Source organism: Scyliorhinus canicula, chromosome 1 (assembly GCF_902713615.1).
Source record: "Scyliorhinus canicula chromosome 1, sScyCan1.1, whole genome shotgun sequence".
NCBI classification, from domain to species: Eukaryota; Metazoa; Chordata; class Chondrichthyes; order Carcharhiniformes; family Scyliorhinidae; genus Scyliorhinus; species Scyliorhinus canicula.
In genome coordinates, this window is record NC_052146.1 from 114,548,152 (window position 1) to 114,567,266 (window position 19,115).

General features: G+C 46.3%; 2 protein-coding genes across 3 annotated transcripts in view; one reads left to right on the forward strand and one right to left on the reverse strand.

The window, feature by feature from the left end:
* LOC119977533 (protein lin-28 homolog A-like) overlaps positions 1–5,914 on the forward strand; it is an 89,098-nt gene extending 83,184 nt beyond the window's left edge. For both annotated transcript variants that reach the window (XM_038818582.1, XM_038818591.1), the window contains exon 4: positions 4,866–5,914. In XM_038818582.1, coding sequence (XP_038674510.1) covers positions 4,866–5,238 — 373 coding nt within the window. In that variant the 3' untranslated portion in view covers positions 5,239–5,914. The remainder of the gene's footprint in view (positions 1–4,865) is intronic.
* An 11,293-nt stretch (positions 5,915–17,207) lies between these two features.
* The window catches only part of LOC119966491 (prolyl endopeptidase-like), a 64,601-nt gene continuing 62,693 nt past the window's right edge, over positions 17,208–19,115 (reverse strand). Inside the window, exon 14 of the mRNA XM_038798266.1 lies at positions 17,208–18,735. Coding sequence (XP_038654194.1) covers positions 18,444–18,735 — 292 coding nt within the window. The 3' untranslated portion in view covers positions 17,208–18,443. The remainder of the gene's footprint in view (positions 18,736–19,115) is intronic.

The following is a 19,115-nucleotide window of genomic DNA, read 5'->3' on the forward strand; positions in this document are numbered from 1 at the left end:
AGGGAGTGCTGCACTGTGGGAGAGTCAGTACTGAGGGAGTGCTGCACTGTGGGAGAGTCAGTACTGAGGGAGTGCTGCACTGTGGGAGAGTCAGTACTGAGGGAGTGCTGCACTGTGGGAGAGTCAGTACTGAGGGAGTGCTGCACTGTGGGAGAGTCAGTACTGAGGCTTTGCTGCACTGTGGCAGGGTCAGTTTCGAGACAGTGCTGTGCTGTGAGAGGGGAAGAACTGAGGGAGTACTGAACTGTGAGAGGGGCAGTATTGAGGCAGTGCTGCACTGTGGCAGGGTCAGTACTTCGGGAGCCCTGCACTCTGGGGGAGTCAGTACCGAGGCAATGCTGCACGGTGGGAGGGTCAGTCTGAGGTTAATGCTGTACTGTGGGAGGGTCAGTACTGAGGGAGTGCTGCACTGTGTGGGGTCAGTACTGAGGGAGTGCTGCACTGTGAGAGCGTCAGTACTGAGGGAGTGCTGCACTGTGGGAGGGTCAGTACTGAGGAAGTGCTGCACTGTGTAGGGTCAGTACTGAGGGAGTGCTGTATTATGGGAGAGTCAGTATTGAGGGAGTGCTGCACTGTGGGAGGGTCAGTACTGAGGGAGTGCTGCACTGTGGGAGCGTCAGTACTGAGGGAGTGCTGTACTATGGAAGAGTCAGTACTAAGGGAGTGCTGCACTGTGGGAGGGTCAGTACTAAGGGAGTGCTGCACTGTGGGTGGGACAGTACTGAGGGAGTGCTGTACTATGGGAGAGTCAGTATTGAGGAAGTGCTGCACTGTGTAGGGTCAGTACTGAGGGAGTGCTGTATTATGGGAGAGTCAGTATTGAGGGAGTGCTGCACTGTGGGAGGGTCAGTACCGAGGCAATGCTGCACGGTGGGAGGGTCAGTCTGAGGTTAATGCTGTACTGTGGGAGGGTCAGTACTGAGGGAGTGCTGCACTGTGTGGGGTCAGTACTGAGGGAGTGCTGCACTGTGAGAGCGTCAGTACTGAGGGAGTGCTGCACTGTGGGAGTGCTGCACTGTGGGAGGGTCAGTACTGAGGAAGTGCTGCACTGTGTAGGGTCAGTACTGAGGGAGTGCTGTATTATGGGAGAGTCAGTATTGAGGGAGTGCTGCACTGTGGGAGAGTCAGTACTGAGGGAGTGCTGCACTGTGGGAGGGTCAGTACTGAGGGAGTGCTGCACTGTGGGAGCGTCAGTACTGAGGCAATGCTGCACTGTGGGAGGGTCAGTACTGAGGGAGTGCTGCACTGTGGGAGCGTCAGTACTGAGGGAATGCTGCACTGTGGGAGGGTAGGTACTAAGGGAGTGCTGCACTGTGGGACCGTCAGTACTGAGGGAGTGCTGTACTATGGAAGAGTCAGTACTAAGGGAGTGCTGCACTGTGGGAGGGTCAGTACTGAGGGAGTGCTGTACTATGGGAGAGTCAGTATTGAGGGAGTGCTGCACTGTGGGAGGGTCAGTACTAAGGGAGTGCTGTACTGTGAGAGGATCAGTACTGAGGGAGTGCTGTACTGTGGGAGCGTCAGTACTGAGGGAGTGCTGTACTATGGGAGTGTCAGTACTGAGGGAGTGCTGCACTGTGGGAGAGTCAGTACTGAGGGAGTGCTGCACTGTGGGAGAGTCAGTACTGAGGCTTTGCTGCACTGTGGCAGGGTCAGTTTCGAGACTGTGCTGTGCTGTGAGAGGGGAAGAACTGAGGGAGTACTGAACTGTGAGAGGGGCAGTATTGAGGCAGTGCTGCACTGTGGCAGGGTCAGTACTTCGGGAGCCCTGCACTCTGGGGGAGTCAGTACCGAGGCAATGCTGCACGGTGGGAGGGTCAGTCTGAGGTTAATGCTGTACTGTGGGAGGGTCAGTACTGAGGGAGTGCTGCACTGTGTGGGGTCAGTACTGAGGGAGTGCTGCACTGTGAGAGCGTCAGTACTGAGGGAGTGCTGCACTGTGAGAGCGTCAGTACTGAGGGAGTGCTGCACTGTGGGAGTGCTGCACTGTGGAAGGGTCAGTACTGAGGAAGTGCTGCACTGTGTAGGGTCAGTACTGTGGGAGTGCTGTATTATGGGAGAGTCAGTATTGAGGGAGTGCTGCACTGTGAGAGGGTCAGTACTAAGGGAGTGCTGTACTGTGAGAGGATCAGTACTGAGGGAGTGCTGCACTGTGGGAGCGTCAGTACTGAGGCAATGCTGCACTGTGTGAGGGTCAGTACTGAGGGAGTGCTGCACTGTGGGAGCGTCAGTACTGAGGGAATGCTGCACTGTGGGAGGGTCAGTACTAAGGGAGTGCTGCACTGTGGGAGGGTCAGTACTGAGGGAGTGCTGTACTATGGGAGAGTCAGTATTGAGGGAGTGCTGCACTGTGGGAGGGTCAGTACTAAGGGAGTGCTGTACTGTGAGAGGATCAGTACTGAGGGAGTGCTGTACTGTGGGAGCGTCAGTACTGAGGGAGTGCTAGTCTGTGTGGGGTCAGTACTGAGGGAGTGCTGTACTGTGGGAGAGTCAGTACTGAGGGAGTGCTGTACTATGGGAGTGTCAGTATTGAGGGAGTGCTGCACTGTGAGAGGGTCAGTACTAAGGGAGTGCTGTACTGTGAGAGGATCAGTACTGAGGGAGTGCTGCACTGTGGGAGCGTCAGTACTGAGGGAGTGCTGTACTATGGGAGAGTCAGTACTGAGGCAATTCTGCACTGTGGGAGGGTCAGTACTGAGGGAGTGCTGCACTGTGGGAGCGTCAGTACTGAGGGAGTGCTGTACTATGTGAGAGTCAGTACTAAGGGAGTGCTGCACTGTGGGAGGGTCAGTACTGAGGGAGTGCTGCACTGTGGGAGCGTCTGTACTGAGGGAGTGCTGTACTATGGGAGAGTCAGTACTGAGGCAATTCTGCACTGTGGGAGGGTCAGTACTGAGGGAGTGCTGAACTGTGGGAGTGTCAGTACTGAGGGAGTGCTGTACTATGGGAGAGTCAGTATTGAGGGAGTGCTGCACTGTGGGAGGGTCAGTACTGAGGGAGTGCTGCACTGTGGGAGCGTCAGTACTGAGGGAGTGCTGTACTATGGGAGAGTCAGTATTGAGGGAGTGCTGCACTGTGGGAGGGTCAGTACTAAGGGAGTACTGTACTGTGAGAGGATCAGTACTGAGGGAGTGCTGCACTGTGGGAGCGTCAGTACTGAGGCAATGCTGCACTGTGTGTGGTAAGTACTGAGGGAGTGCTGCACTGTGGGAGCGTCAGTACTGAGGGAATGCTGCACTGTGGGACCCTCAGTACTGAGGAAGTGCTGCACTGTGTAGGGTCAGTACTGAGGGAGTGCTGTACTATGGGAGAGTCAGTACTGAGGGAATGCTGTACTATGGGAGAGTCAGTACTGAGGGAATGCTGCACTGTGGTAGCCTCAGTACTGAGGGAGTGCTGCACTGTGGGAGCGTCAGTACCGAGGGAGTGCTGTACTGTGAGAGGATCAGTACTGAGGGAGTGCTGTACTGTGAGAGGATCAGTACTGAGGGAGTGCTGTACTGTGAGAGGATCAGTACTGAGGCAATGCTGCACTGTGGGAGCGTCAGTACTGAGGGAGTGCTGCACTGTGGGAGCGTCAGTACTGAGGGAGTGCTGTACTATGGGAGAGTCAGTACTGAGGGAGTGCTGTACTGTGAGAGGGTCAGTACTAAGGGAGTGCTGCACTGTGAGAGGATCAGTACTAAGGGAGTGCTGTACTGTGAGAGGGTCAGTACTAAGGGAGTGCTGCACTGTGGGAGGATCAGTACTGAGGCAATGCTGCACTGTGGGAGGGTCAGTACTGAGGGAGTGCTGCACTGTGAGAGGGTCAGTACTAAGGGAGTGCCGTACTGTGAGAGGATCAGTACTGAGGCAATGCTGCACTGTTGAAGCCTCAACACTAAGACAATGCAACAATGGCAGTGGAGCAGTACTGGGGAATTGCAACATTGTTAGAGGGGCAGCACCGGGGGACCACCAAACTGACAGAGAGGTGATATTGTGGGAGTGCTGCAGTATTGCAAGTTCAGTAATGAGTTGGTATGCTGCATGACCAACGGGATTATGTTGTTGGAGAGCTGCACTGTACAAAGAGCAGTATGTCAGGAGTTTGGTACTGTCGTGGGAACAATGCTGTGGGACTGCTACTCTGTTGGACAGGCAGTACTAAAGGAATGTTGAATTGTTTCAGGTACATCTTTTGAATGAGCCAGTAAAGTGAGCCTCTGTCTGCCCTCTCTGGTTGACATATAAGATCCCAAAATACCTTTTTTCAAGATGCCACTCAAATTCATTTTCATATTGCCGAACATAAAATCTTCCATAAACGAGTGCAATTGTGCTGTTACATTTTACAGTATAATGGAAAAAAAGTTGCACCGAAATATTTTCCGTTATATATTTAAGTAACTTGGTGCAGTTTGATTAATAGAGTGGAAAATGGATTTGTCGCAAAAAATAAGCATTTTAATCACAATGGCCATCCATCATCTGTGAGCAATCCAATTTTAGATAACTTAAATATGCTTTTCTACAGGACACTTTCAATTTTGGTATGGTAGCCAGTTTTATAGTAAATTAAGAAAAAGCTAAAACTCAAAGGATTTTGAAATGGTCCAGAAGAACCAGCATAATTTAAGAGCCTTGGAAAGTCTGCAAATGCATGTGATTCGTAGCACCTCCTCTTGGTGATGAATCAATCGGGGGGCATGACCAATTTTGTGGGCAGAGGTAGCTTTGACGCAATGCCTTTTAATTGCAGAAATTCGATGTGTGCCTTAAGTTCTGTGATCGTTTGGTCGATTGCAGGCAAATTGTGCAGAAAAAAACAGGGTACTTGAATGGAAACTCCACGTGTTAATCTATGCATTTTTGCTTTGTTTTAGATGCTACAACTGTGGTGGTTTGGATCATCATGCCAAGGAATGTAAACTCGCCCCCCAGCCTAAGAAGTGCCATTATTGCCAAAGCATCAGCCACATGGTGGCCAACTGCACAATCAAAGCTGCCCAGCAACAGCAATCCACCAGTTCTCAGGGAAGGCAGGAGAGCAAACCAACGACAGGGGCCTTGACATCCTCCCCCTCACCCACCACACCACAAGAGGTGGGAGGAGAGCACAGCACGGCCCTACTCCTGGAAGAGACGGGGGAGCACTTGGAAAAGCTGCTTCCGGAGAGTTATGACAGCGCCCTGCAAGAGTTTGCTGAGGAGCCGAGCAGGCAGGGCTCGGGTTTGCAGAAGAGGAAAAAGACCTGACGTCTGTCAGTGCCAGGAACCAACTCAGGATACAAAACTACCTCAGGTTCACCGACGCTGCCGAGGTCAAGATCCAGCAATTCTCCAAAACAATCGAAAGACTTCATCATGAATCCAACTTCTACTCATTCTGACGATGAATAGGATTTGGATAAACCTTCAGAAAACTGAGGCACACTGAAACTTTTTCAGACAACAATCTTTTCTGTGGCAACACCCACAACTCTTCAATACCCACCCTCCAGCACCAAAATCTCCAGAGGTCCAACTTCATTCCTGCAATAGTGTCAAGACTTCATTTTGTCTATGTCCATTTTCCAAAAGAGCCAAGTGTGAGAGCTCTACCTTTCCTCTTTTTCTTGTCTTTTGTCAAGTTCTCTTTCTTCTCGGTCTCATCAACAATGGCTTGAGAACCACTACATTGACTACTTTGAAGGCTGGCTTGCATTGAATTCTGAACATTGACCACCCAACAAAGGGATTGAAGGTCTGGTCCATGACTTACACATTCTAGTGACTTCCCCTTGCACAATTCAACCTTTTAATTTGCCAAAAACCTGGTGGGTTAATGAAGGATCAGTGATGTGGCCTTAAACACTTTGACCACATAGCTACAATCCCCTTCTAACCGGAGGTTATTTATGTCATCTCATCAGGTGGCCACGGTTTTACTCCACCGCCGCACCCCCCCCCCCCCCAACCCCTGAACGATCTGACTTGCTACTGTTGACCAGTCATACTAAACGTTAACTCAAAAACACCCCACTACACATAGCACAACCAAAGCTCTCAGAGTCTAAAAGTGATATAATAATGTCACAGGATCTAGGCTAGACCATTAGGTGATGACAGATTTGGATAACTCCCTACCAAAACTGCACTGTTTCATGTGGCCATATATCTGCAACAGGTCTGATGAGAGATCATAATCTACATTAGATTAGCTTGACATAGAAATAGAGACAATCTCAAAGCTGGAGGAGACCACAGTTCGTCTAGTGTTGACTTTCAAAAATTCTATCTGTTATAACCAACTATATGATTCTCTTCAGGCCACTTGTCCAATTTTACCTTAAAAATCACTCAGCCAATTGATCCTGCAAGCTCTCTAGATCAGCTGCCCGAGCAACTGATCTCCCCCTCAGGACTGCATCTTGCCACCCCACTTTGATCCATCTATTCTCGTGTTCCTCAGAAGCGCTGTGTTTCCTGAGACTGCACAGAGATGTAGGATTGCTGATTGGAAAAAGAGGTGTTACATTATGAACGACCATTTGCAGATAGGACATGGACACCAAATCTGGTGCTCACTGGTAGGGCATGATCCAAAATCATGGAAATCTGCCCTGCCCTCCATGAGATGTACCTTTGGCTACAGTCAAAAGATAGCCTGATCCTTGGTAGGCATGTAAATTTTCCCCACATTCAATCACTGTTTCATTCTGAGGATGCAATGAATGATGAAAGTGTAAATGGATCAGGCAAAGGTTCTGGTCAGAAGAGTTTCATACATGTACATCCTGACCAGTATTGCACAGCCTAATGATTTGGTATCAGTTTTGGCCCTTTGCTCTGAGATGTGTAGCTGTTTTACATTTAAAAAACCAAAGGCCCTGTTTGACACCTTGCTACCTGTGGAATGTTCACTAGTAATCAGCACCTTCCTTGCTCATGGTGCAAGGAATTGTCTTCATAGAAAAGAGAAAATTGAAGAACAAAATTAGTGTTAGGATTTCTGGAAATTTAACAAAAGCACACCATTGCTCGACAATAACACCAGATTGTTTGATATTATGGCCAATAAACCATCAAATGAATCCCCACCCATTGATGGCAATCAACAGCAACAATTCATAAAAGAAATTCATTCATTTATTGCCCATCCCTAGTTGCCCTGGTCAGTGCCTTCAGAAGGCAACTATGACTCAACCATGTTAGTGTGGGGACTCAAGTTGCATATTGGCTTGGACTGAAAAGGATGGCAGATTTTGTTCCTTAAAGGGACATTAGTAAGCTAGTTGGGTTTTTGAGGACAATTCAACAATTTTAGGACCACATGATGCCAGTTATTTATTGAATTCAAATCTATTCCATTTGAATTCAAACTTTCTAATTGCAATAGTGGGATTTGAATTTGTTCTACAAGATAACTAGGCCAGTTAAATGGAACCTAGAAAACGAATGGCACAGATGGAGGCCTTTTGGCCCATTGTGTGTGTGTCAGCCAAAAAAGAGCTAACCAGCCCAATCCCATTTTCCAGTTCTTGGTCCACAGCCCTGTCGGTTAAAGCACCTCAAGTGTATATCAAATTATTTAAATAAGTAAGAAGTCTTACAACACCAGGTTAAAGTCCAACAGGTTTGTTTCAAACACGAGCTTTCGGAGCACGGCTCCTTCTTCAGGTGAAAAGAAGGAGCCGTGCTCCGAAAGCTCGTGTTTGAAACAAACCTGTTGGACTTTAACCTGGTGTTGTAAGACTTCTTACTGTGCTCACCCCAGTCCAACGCCGGCATCTCCACATCTTATTTAAATAACACAGAGGGTTTTTTGTCTCTACTATTATTTCAGGCAGTGAGTTCCAGATTCCAACCATCTTCTGGGTGAAAAGAATTCTCCTTAACTCCCCTCCAATTCTTCTCCCTATTCCTTTTAATCTATGCCCATAGTTTTTGGCCTCTCCACTAATGAAAAAGGTGCTTCCTATCTATTCTTTTTAGGCCTTTCATAACTTCACATACCCTCTGCTTCAAAGAAAACAATGCCAGCCTATCCACTCTTACCCTTTGGCTAATTTCTGTCAATCTTTTTTAAAATAAATTTAGAGTACGTAATTTTTTTTCCAATGAAGGGGCAATTTAGCGTGGCCAATCCACCTAACCTGCACATCTTTGGGTTGTGGGGGTGAGATGGGGAGAAATGGCAAACTCCTCACAGACAGTGACCCAGGGCCAGGATCAAACCCGGTGCCATGAGGCAGCAGTGCTAACCACTGCGCCACCGTGCTCCCCAACTCGTGAATCTTTTTCATAGCCTCTCTCGTGCATTCACATATTTTCTTTAAAGTAGTAATCATAGATACTCTGTCTGCAGGCTACCTACAGATAAGATAGGGGTTTGGCATCTTTGTCCTGTTGCATATTCTATACTGTAAATCTCTCTGCTCTCAAACACCGTAGAACTGCCTCTGCTAATCCCGGCCTGATGGCAAATGCAGTAAATTTCTGTCTTTCCCATTACAGGCGCAGATTTTCCACAGAACGAGTCAGTTTGGAGTTCGGTTACGTGCCCTTTGCCCCTAAGAGTCAACTGTCCAGTTTCCTGCCATTTGGAGCACAGTACAGGGAGTGCCAGCCTAGGAACCAGCCGCAGCATTCCTTAAACATTGCACAATATGGATGGGCCTCATTTTCATGGACTTCCAAGATCAAGATCCATGGGCCAGAATTCCAGTGGTCATCCTGAGGTTATGCCCTTCAGTGTGGATCAATTGGCATTTTGGGGGGTCAGATCCTCAGGCAGGACCTTTTTTAAAATAAATTTTGTGCACCCAATTATGTTTTTTCCAATTAAAGGGTAATTTAACACGACCAATTGACCTACCCTGCACATCTTTTGGGGTTGTGGGGGTGAGATCCATGCAGACACGGGGAGAATGCAATCTCCACACAGACCACTGATCGAACCCGGGTCCTCAGCGCCGGGAGGCAGCAGGACTAACCACTGTGCCACGGGGGCTGCTCTCCTCAGGCAGTACCTTCTAACCCCGTGACATTACGTTCTAGAAGGACAGCAATACCTGGGAATCCCACCGCCTGGAGGTTCCCCTCCAAGTCACTCCCCACCCTGACTTGGAACTGTATTACAGTTCCTTCACTGTCGCTGAGTCAAAACCATGGAACTCACTTACCAACAACACAGTGGGAATATCTACACCTCAGTGATTGCAGCGGTTCAAGAAGGCAACTTACCACCACCTTCTGAAGGGCAACTAGGGATGGGCAATAAATGCTGGCCTAACCATCCCGTAAATTAATTTTTAAAAAGTGCTGCAGGACTACCTGTAAGTACAGGGGCTAGTGTATGCAAGGGTCATTGCAAGCACGTCTCCAGCGCCTGCCTGCTCCAATAGGGTGAAGCAGATGATTCTCATCACAGGATTGGGCCTTAGGTCCCACCTTCCAGACTTCCATGGATTCCCTGATCCTGATCTGGATCCTGAACCACCTTGGTGGTGCTCCCTTTTCTGGCTGGACCCTTTGCGTCCATCTTGCCCTCCCTGCCGGGCACCATTGTCTCTCTTTTGAAGATCGGAACATTCTTACCTCTCAATGTAACTGTCTCAAGTCTTAACCCAATGCTGGAACATCCCCCTGTCCAGTGTAGGGAGAAACCTTCCTGTTCCCCACTCTCTTGCCTGTTATTGGCCTTGGAGATTCTGTTGAACACTAGGAGACTGGCAGAGTTGATGGGGCTTGTATATAGTTCAGCACAATCCCAAGCCAGTAACTCACCTTGTCTCTACCTCAGCATCATCCTGCACCATGTATTCAGTCTCTGAGCCATTGGGGGCACTCCACAGTTATTACGTCACATCTTTCCTGAGATTTAATCTTCCCAGCTCCTTTCGTTTCTATTTCAAATGTTGCTGACTTTCAACCAAACCTAAATGACACACTTGATCTTTATGTTTTTGTGGTAGGAATGGGAGGGAAATTGAGAGCTACTTCATGGAAATTAATGTTTCAGACTGCCTCTATTTAACCAAATTGTACTTTCTCCCAAGGAAATTTTGATCTGAGGGATTTCAAGAAACAACAAGTAACTGATCCGACTGGAAAATATCTTTAAAACAGAGTGATTTAGATTGCAGCTGGGCAGTTGTGAGGTTGCTGAAGCTGGACAGCTGTAATGGAGCAACAGCTGGCTGGACTAGGAAGGCAGGGTCTGGGAGAAGAACAAGCTGGTATTGCTGTTCCTAGTCTAGGTACTGAAGTGGTTATAGCACACTAACTGCTGCCAGCCAATGGAATATTATTAACTAAAAACAGGGCATGCTAGCGCATTTCATTCTTTCATGCCCCATGTCAAGAAAAATTTATATTACTTGCTTAAATTGCCTTACCGCAAATTAATTTAGTCTTACCTGGAACTGAGCTTATAGAACTGGCTGCTCCAGGAATTGAGGTAGTATAGAAATTCCTCGACAAGGTGATAGTGCTGTCCACTTTCTGAATATTTTACACAAGCCCAATAAGACCTTTTTGCAATTAAATTATATCAGGATTTTTAACAAAGTGTGGTTGGAAGAGGAGTTGAGTTGTCCGAGCCCAATGTCCATGCAGAAGAATTTTGTTACATTGCTACATCAGATTGAGTTTACAGATTGACAGCTATGATAGTCAACTCCACTGATGGACTTAAGGTCATATCTCAAGGAGGCCTATTGCCAACCTGTGGCAAGTTGTAGTTTTACCTTCTACAGGAGGGCAGGGTTAAGAATAGCAGTTCCATCCACTCATTACATTTTATAGCCCCAAAATCCCCTGTAGTGCACCCTTGACATCTGCTCCAGCATTGACCCTTAAATATGATTGGAACTCTTGTTTACAATCTGTCAGCATTATTTGTGTGTATGCTTGCGTAAGGGTGGAGTTTGTTTAGAAAGTTGAGGATAGGTCTACATTGAATGCAAGAATACACCAAAGTGGACCAACTGTTACCTCTGGGAAACCCCTATTCTGACAGATTCCTCCTCTTGTTCTTCACTCCATCAGCTGTAGCCCCACTTAGTGAATGCCCCTCCCCCACCAAACCACCCTCACCTATCGAGTGCTCCCCTGACCCACTGAACAGCCCCCTTGCCCAGCAATTGCCCTCCCAACCTGGCAAGTGACCCATTACCCAGAGGGTACTGCGCTCATTAGCAATGCACAATAGTCTCACTGAAATTGGGACAGAAGAACAATTTCACCCAATGCTGGCCAGTTTCTTTACAAATGGAGTGATTTTGATTTCTCAATAACATTGTTGTTGTACATTTGGTTTTCAATTCCAGTTACATGTGCACCGTCACGTTGTGGAATTGAAGAGAGACCTGTCAATCAAAGGTCCAGACCTACTGCTTTAATCTTACTGTCACATGTGTTCTGATGATAAAAACCATCGCGAGTGTTAGAATTTGACTGAATTACAGATTATGCAATGCTCAAAGTGCGCCTGTGCTTGGCTTGGAGTCTGTGTCACACTGCAGCAGGTATACATCACCAGTGGAGCAAGCCAGTACCTGACAAGGACAACAGTCCAGTTTCACAGGGTCTGTATGAAAAGGTTGGGTGGGAACAGGGTGGTGGTGGGGTGGGGGGGGGGGGGGGGGGGGGGGGGGGGGGGGTGGAGGATTGTGGTGTTGTGGATGGAGAGGTTTCATCAACATCCCCAAAAGGGGTGACAAACCCTTACCAGTCACAAATCACTTTGTTTGTGAAAACTGAATCCTTTTCTTTTATATATTGTGGCCTTTTTTTCACATCTGTCACACGCAATGTGTTGACTTGATGGGCAGATTTGGAATGCCTCACCAATGGAACATTGTGCCAATGAAATATTATGCCAGAGAAATGCTGTGCCAATGAGACAGATTCCTCTTGTTCTTGTCCCTCTTGTCCCAATGGAACACTGTGCCAATGAAATCATTATGCCAATCGAACCTAGTGCCAATGTGACTCAGTCTCAATGGAATTCTGTGCCAACGGAACCTAGTGCCAATATGACTCAGTCCGAATGGAGCACTGTGCCAATGGAACATTGTGCCAATGGAACCTAGTGCCAATGTAACTCAGTCCCAAAGGAACACTGTGCCAATGGAACATTGTACCAATGAAACAGTGCCAATGGACATTATGCCAATGAAACACTTTGACAATGAAACTTAGTGCCAATGGAATTCAGTGCTCATGGAACATTGTGCCCATGGAACTTGGTCCCAATGGAACATGGTGTCCATGGAACACTGCTAATGGAACACAATGCCAATCAGATTGGTGTTCTGTCTTTTGCTAAACAAGTTTATTTTAGAAATTTCACCTTCAGTGGAAATAATGGTAAAATCAGTACATGAGTCAGAAACAGCTGATTCTTTTTCACAACCAGATAGTGGTAGTGGGCCCGGGGGGGGGGGGGGGGGGGGGGGGGGGGGGGGAGGGGGGGGGGGGGGGGGGGGAGAGATTGGTGAGAGCAGGGCATCAACTTTCAGAAAACCATTGCTATTTCGCTGTTAACCACAACTAAACGTCCATCACACTGTAAGACACAGGCAAACATGGAGCCCACCAGATTGTGGATGTCTGGAAATCCACAAACAGACATGAACAGCATGTCTGAGTGCAAGCCAGTAAAGGGCAGGAGAGAGTGGCTGTGAAAACTGCCAATCTCGTTTAGAAAAAAAAAAATGTTTTAAGTCTGTATGCTGATATTGGTGTGTGTTCATACAGTGTTTGCAGACTATGTTTTAATATATTGTTTTTTTATTTTTATATATTGTAATGTATAACTGCAATCAAGTAACTCAGGATGAAAAGCTCTACTCAGGGACTGTATGAAGCTGTTTCATTTTGGTAGCATAGTGTTTGATGTATAATCAAACTGCAATGGTACAATTCTGGTGAAAACTGGACCTACCTCTCAGTATTTTTTATACAATGGTAGTTTTCTCTGATAGTCTTTCAGACCAGACGTAGCTCTATATCTATCTGCTGGTCTGTAACTTCTCAAAATTGATTAATGACCATTTAAAAATAATGTTGATCTCATTGTGTTGAATGGTCCTATATTTAGAGGGAGTGCAATGGCCAGGGACATTCTGCCGTGGATTAAGAGGACAATTAGTGATCCAGTGGGAGATTAGCCAAAACAATGCAGGTTTGGTTCCCCCGCTATCACTCCCCCCCCCCCCCCCCAACAACTCGTGTGTCAAACAAAATTACCTTTCAATCTCCTGCAATCTAAACCAGTTTAAATTCCACCAGAATAGCGGCCAGAAAATAAAACAAGGTGAGGCTAGCTCAATTCACAAGATATTTGCATCGTGATTAAAATGTATCAGTTTTTAGATTCAAAGTTAATTACCCATTGTGATAAAGAACAGTTGTAACACTGTTCCATTTTGAGATGCTTTCGATCCTTGGTGTATCTGAAAAGGCTATTTCCCGACTTACAATGGTCAGGATCTGACTCAGCAAACTGGCCATTCCTGCTTTGATATTTGCTTTGTCTGACGGCTTTAGCAAGAATTTAAGAACATAATGAAATCCGGCAGGAGTAGGAAATACGGTCCTTCGAGCCTGCTCTGCCATTCATTAAGATCACAGCTTCTACCTCGACCCTGCTTTCCTGCTTCAATTCCTATGCCCTTCAATTCTCTTAATGCCCCAAATTCTATCAATCACAGTTTTGAATATACTCAGTAAGGGAGCATCCACATGGGCAGCACGGTGGCGCAGTGGTTAGCACTGCTGCCTACGCCGCTGAGGACCCGGGTTCAATCCTGGGTCACTGTCCGTGTGGAGTTTGCACATTCTCCCCATGTGTGTGTGGGTTTCACCCCCACAACCCAGATGTGCGGGGTAGGTGGACTGGCCATGCTTAATTGGAAAAAAATAATTGGGCACTCTAAATTTATTTTAAAAAAGTGAGCATCCACTGTCCACAGAGGTAAATAATTCCTAAGATTCACAAGACTCAGTGAATAAATTGTCCTCATCCTGATCCTAAATGGTCAAACCCATATCCTACAACCTTCCCCCTGGTTCTAGACTCTCCAGCCTAGGTCCAAGTGGAGACCAATGTTTTGGGTATTTTCCCTTTGATTTAAACCTATGTTCTGATTAAGAGGGGTTGAATGGAATTGAGACAGGTTGATAGAATGGATGTGCTCACTGTTGCCTGCAAGAATCCAAAGTGAAATGAAATTAGATAGGCTCATGCTGTTCACAATGAGAATGAGTTTACATGCAGGATGTTTGATTAATAATGCTTTGAGAGGCTAGTCAGGTGATACATCAAACAGGACTGATGTACAAGATCTATAGGATACAGAGTTAACCAAGATCTACAGAATATAGAACTAGCTGAAACTTGTAGGGCATACAACTAGCGAGATCTGTAGGATTGTGAAGCTAGAGAAAGGGGTGCAGGGAGGCAGATATCCTGTATGTAGGCTTCTGCCAATGAGCTGTGTGGCTAACTGCCAGCAATGGAGGGAACTGTCCCTCTAGTCCTGGGGGAAGAGTTTAGCCTGCTGATATAGAAAATAGATGCAGGAGGAAGCCATTCGGCCCTTCGAGCCTGCACCACCATTCAATATGATCATGGCTGATCGTGCAAATTCAGTATCCCACTCCCGCTTTCTCTCCATACATCTTGATCCCTTTAGCCGCAGAGGGCAAGTCCAGCTCCCTCTTGAATATTTCCAACGAACTGGCCCCACAGCTTTCTGTGGCAGAGAATTCCACAAGTTCACAACCCTCTCCAAGAGGTTCTTCCTCATCTCAGTCTTGGATGGCTTATCCCTTATTCTAAGGCTGTGACCCTTAGTTGTGGACATCCCCAACATCAGGAACATTCTTCCTGCATCTAGCATGCCCAGTCCCATCAGGATTTTATGTTTCTATGAGATCCCGTCTCATTCTTCTAAACTCCAGTGAGTACAAACCCAGTCGCTCCAGTCTTTCTCACATGCTGTGGAAAGCAATGCTTCTTCCTTGATAAGAGGTTGGTTAGAAAATTGGATGCTTCCCCTTTGATGCACACAGCCATGTTTGTCTTTCCGTCTCCCAAAGATGATGTCACATTTTGCTGCTAGTGAGTAAAATACCGAGGGAACCTTAAAAAGCCAACACCTGAGGCTACTCAAAATGAGAAGCCAGTCAATAAGCCAGAGAATGTAGTATCAACTAACAGCCACATGTAGGAGACAAGAGGCCTATCAGATACAAAACTAACCCAAGATCTTCGGACACAGAGATATCTTCATCGACAAGATACAGAACCAGCCAAGGTTATTCAAGACAGAGCTAGACACAACCTATGGCATATAAAGCTAGCCATGTTCTATAGATTAAAGCTGGTCAAGATCTATTGGATATAGAACTAAGCTAAGTAGAATAACATGGCACCATCAGCAAGCTAAGGTCCAAAGTTTACTTATGTTTGCAAAACGCTTAGCAGAAAAAGCCAACAATCGCGAGAATATCGTACTAGCCCCACAAAGGCATAGAGGAAGGAATAGAGAGCAAAACTAGATGGGAATTTATAATGACGTAGTGCTGACCAGTAACCTGTCCAGTCTGGAGACAGATCACACTGCAAGGTGTCTGGGACAACTAGAATCACCCCTTTCCCCACTGGGGGGGTCTCATCAGTCCGCCACCATTGCACTCTCCTCGTGTCTGTCTACAGTGTCCATTGTGGATGTAAACACTGCTATATTATGCAATAAGTAGAAATGTGTTTAGTGTAGTTGTGATAGAAAGGCATGAAACATTTGAACTCTTTTAGTGCTCATTTGTCTCCCCATGTCACAGGCTGTGCTCCAGAAAGCAAATGTTTCATGCCATTTATGTAGTGAAGCGACAAGAGCGTGCACTAATTGTGTACGCTTTTCATTTTGAATAACTATACAGAGCTACCTCAGAATAGGTTTAATATGTTACTGTGACTAAAGAGTGGAACTCACAGAAGGAATATACAATTTCCTTGGGTTTCCCCCCAATCTCTTTCTAGTTGCTCCTGTGAATAAGACAGATGTGAACACTTTTTTTGTGCTTGTCTTGTATGTATCAGTAGTTACCTAGACACCCAGTAGAATTTGTTACTTATTCTTCTAAAATGTGATATTTATATATATCGTGTTTACCTTTTTTTTGAACACATTTTTAAGACAAATGTTTACAGATCAATGGATAAACCAAAGGATGTAATTGAGATTGTACAGGAAGAAGTGACGGGAGAATGTAGCATCGTTTACTGCTAGCAACCAAAGCAAAACAGTCCCAATGGGTTATAACCGCTGTTGTAACCATGTTACGCTAAGGCTGTGCGAGAGCCCATTGAGCGCCAGGGAACAATCCAGAACTGTAACACATTTTCAATAAGTGAATTATGACGACTTGAAATGAAAATTGATTAAAAAAAGGATTGTGTTTTGTGTACATTCTCTTGTCTGTTTTTTTAAAAATCCTCTGGGCGAGATCTTTGGGCTGTTCACCCTGGAAGGATCTTCTGGTTCTGCCGATGCCGCCCCCCCCCCCCCCCCCGGACCTGGGTTTCCCTGCGGCGTGGGGTGGATTCAATGGGAAATCCTCTTGACAGCCACGGTACCAGGAGAAACTGCCACTGGCCAAGGGTGGGTTGCCTCCCGCTGCTGTTGGGTATCACTGGCTAAACTGGCATTTATTGCCCATCCTTAGTTGCCCGTGATGTGGTGGTGGTGAGCTGCCTTCTTGAACCACTGCTGTCCCTGAGGGGTAGGTACACCCACAGTGTTGTTATGGAGAGTCCCAGAATTTCCAGTAGCACCATTGCAATATAGGAATGTGACAGCAATTTGTGCACAGCAAGCCCTCATAAACAGCAATGAGGTTAAATGACCAGATGACTTGATTTAATGATGTTGAATAGGGGATAAATGCTGACTAAGAGTCTGGTAGAACTCCTCTGCTCTTCAAACTGTTGTGGAATTTTTAACATCCACCCGAGAGTGGATATGGAGCTGCAACATGCTTTAGAGTTTAGAGGACAAATCTGCTTAAAATTGTGATGGAATCAAGGTCTCCAAATCGAGCAGCAACCAGTGGAACTGACTGCAAAACACACATTTATATATCATCCTGTACGGATGTAAATGTTCCAAACTGCTTGCTATGCTCAGGGTTGTTAGGCTCCAAAGGTAACACTGCAGTAAAAAGTGAGTCTCGACGTCTTCAACTTCAAGTTTATTGTGTCTCACAATTGTTTTTCCATCATGATACCATAGTGCCACCTGTCTCCCCTTTATATGCATACATACAATACGCATGTTCCATTAAACAATTACAATTCCAATTCTAACTTTTTAACAATAAATTTAGAGTACCCAATTATTTTTTCCAATTAAGGGGCAATTTAGCGTGGCCAATCCACCTATCCTGCACATCTTTGGGTTGTGAGGGTGAAACCCACGCAGACATGGGAAGAATGTGCAAACCCCTCACGGACAGTGACCCAGAGCCAGGATTCGAACCCGGGTCCTCAGCGTCGTAGGCAGCAATGCTAACCACTGTGCCACCATTCTGCCCTCCAATTCTAACTTAAGCATTGGGGAACATGAACTCTTTCTTAACATGGGTGAGCAGGAGACAACTTAAAGAAGAAGAGTGAAATCATGGTCAAAGAGTCAAATTTTAAGGAGTTTTTGTTTGAAGAAGGACAAAGAGGTAGCAAAATTGGAGAGGGTGGGAGGGTGGCAAGTGATTTGGGAATGGAATTTCAGAGTATAGGATCATGGGGCCTCAAGGATACACATCGAGGTTGGAGCAGTGGGAAGATTGCTGGTTTGAATAGCAAAACCGAATAGCATCTGCCTTTTGAACCCATGAACATACAAATGGTGGGCAGGAATAAACCAGTTCATTCATCAAACCTACACCACACTCAATGGCTGAATGGGATGATTTTACTGGTATAGTAATCCAGAGGCCCGTGCTGAGGTCCTGGAGACATGAATTTGAATCCCACTGTCTGGTTCACTAATGTCCTTCAGGGGAAGATATCTGCTGCCCTTCCTTGGTCTGACTCCAGACCGATGGCAAAGTGGTTACTGCCCTCTGAAAATGAAGACGCTATCATCAGCTCAAGAGTGATGAGGGATGGGGAATAGGTGCTAGTTGTACCAACGACACTTACACCTCCAGAACAAATAAAAGTAAATTTCCAAAGCATTGAGACTTGACACCTGAGGCCTACCCCCACAGCCAAGTAATCACCTGGGAGAGGCAAAAGAAAGTCCATGATCGATAACCGGAAATAATTCTCTTGATCTCCTCAGGTAACGGGAACACAGGCCAAGAGACAAAGCACAGAAAGAGTAGGGAAATTATGAATAAAAGTAATCAAGTGTTTCAGTTGTCTTCTTAAAACCAGTAGCCAACTTTGATTTTACTTCAGACTTCCCTCACTCCATCCAGTCCAGCTGCAAGGTTTCAGCAATGAAGGCAAAGATGTCCGTCTCTTCTTCAATCACCTTGGTGGTGGGTTTGCCAGCTCCATGCCCAGATTTGGTGTCAATCCTGATTAGGAGAGGGTTTTTCTGATGGGGGCTGTGCCCCACTATGTGCTGCACGGTAGCAATATACTTCAGAGAGTGAAGGGGCACTACCCGGTCATCATGGTCAGCAGTGAGCAGCAGCATGGCTGGGTATTGGGCACCTCCCTCCGGTGCCTTGATATTATGGAGTGGAGAATACCTGGTGAGAGAAAAATAATTAATGATCATTATTGCGAAAAGATTCCCATTTCCCCTCAACCCTTTTATTTAAAAACACCTTGTGAATTGACTTCATCATCAAGTGGGTGAGGGAATGGTTAAAAAGTCAGCCAGAGATCCTGTTGGAAAATCCACAGAGTGTGGGGGTGAGAATAGGATTAGATTAACTGTGACCATTCCTTCCAGTCTTTCGAAACTTATGCTCCAAAGTCAACCATGATAAATGGTATTTGGGTAAGGTAACCAGAGGACAATTCAGCCATGGAATTGAACCTCTGCAAAAGTACCTGAGTGACAACCAGTATCCACAGAATTGTACTCCCCTGAAATTCAACTGAGGAGCTCCATCATATTAGGACA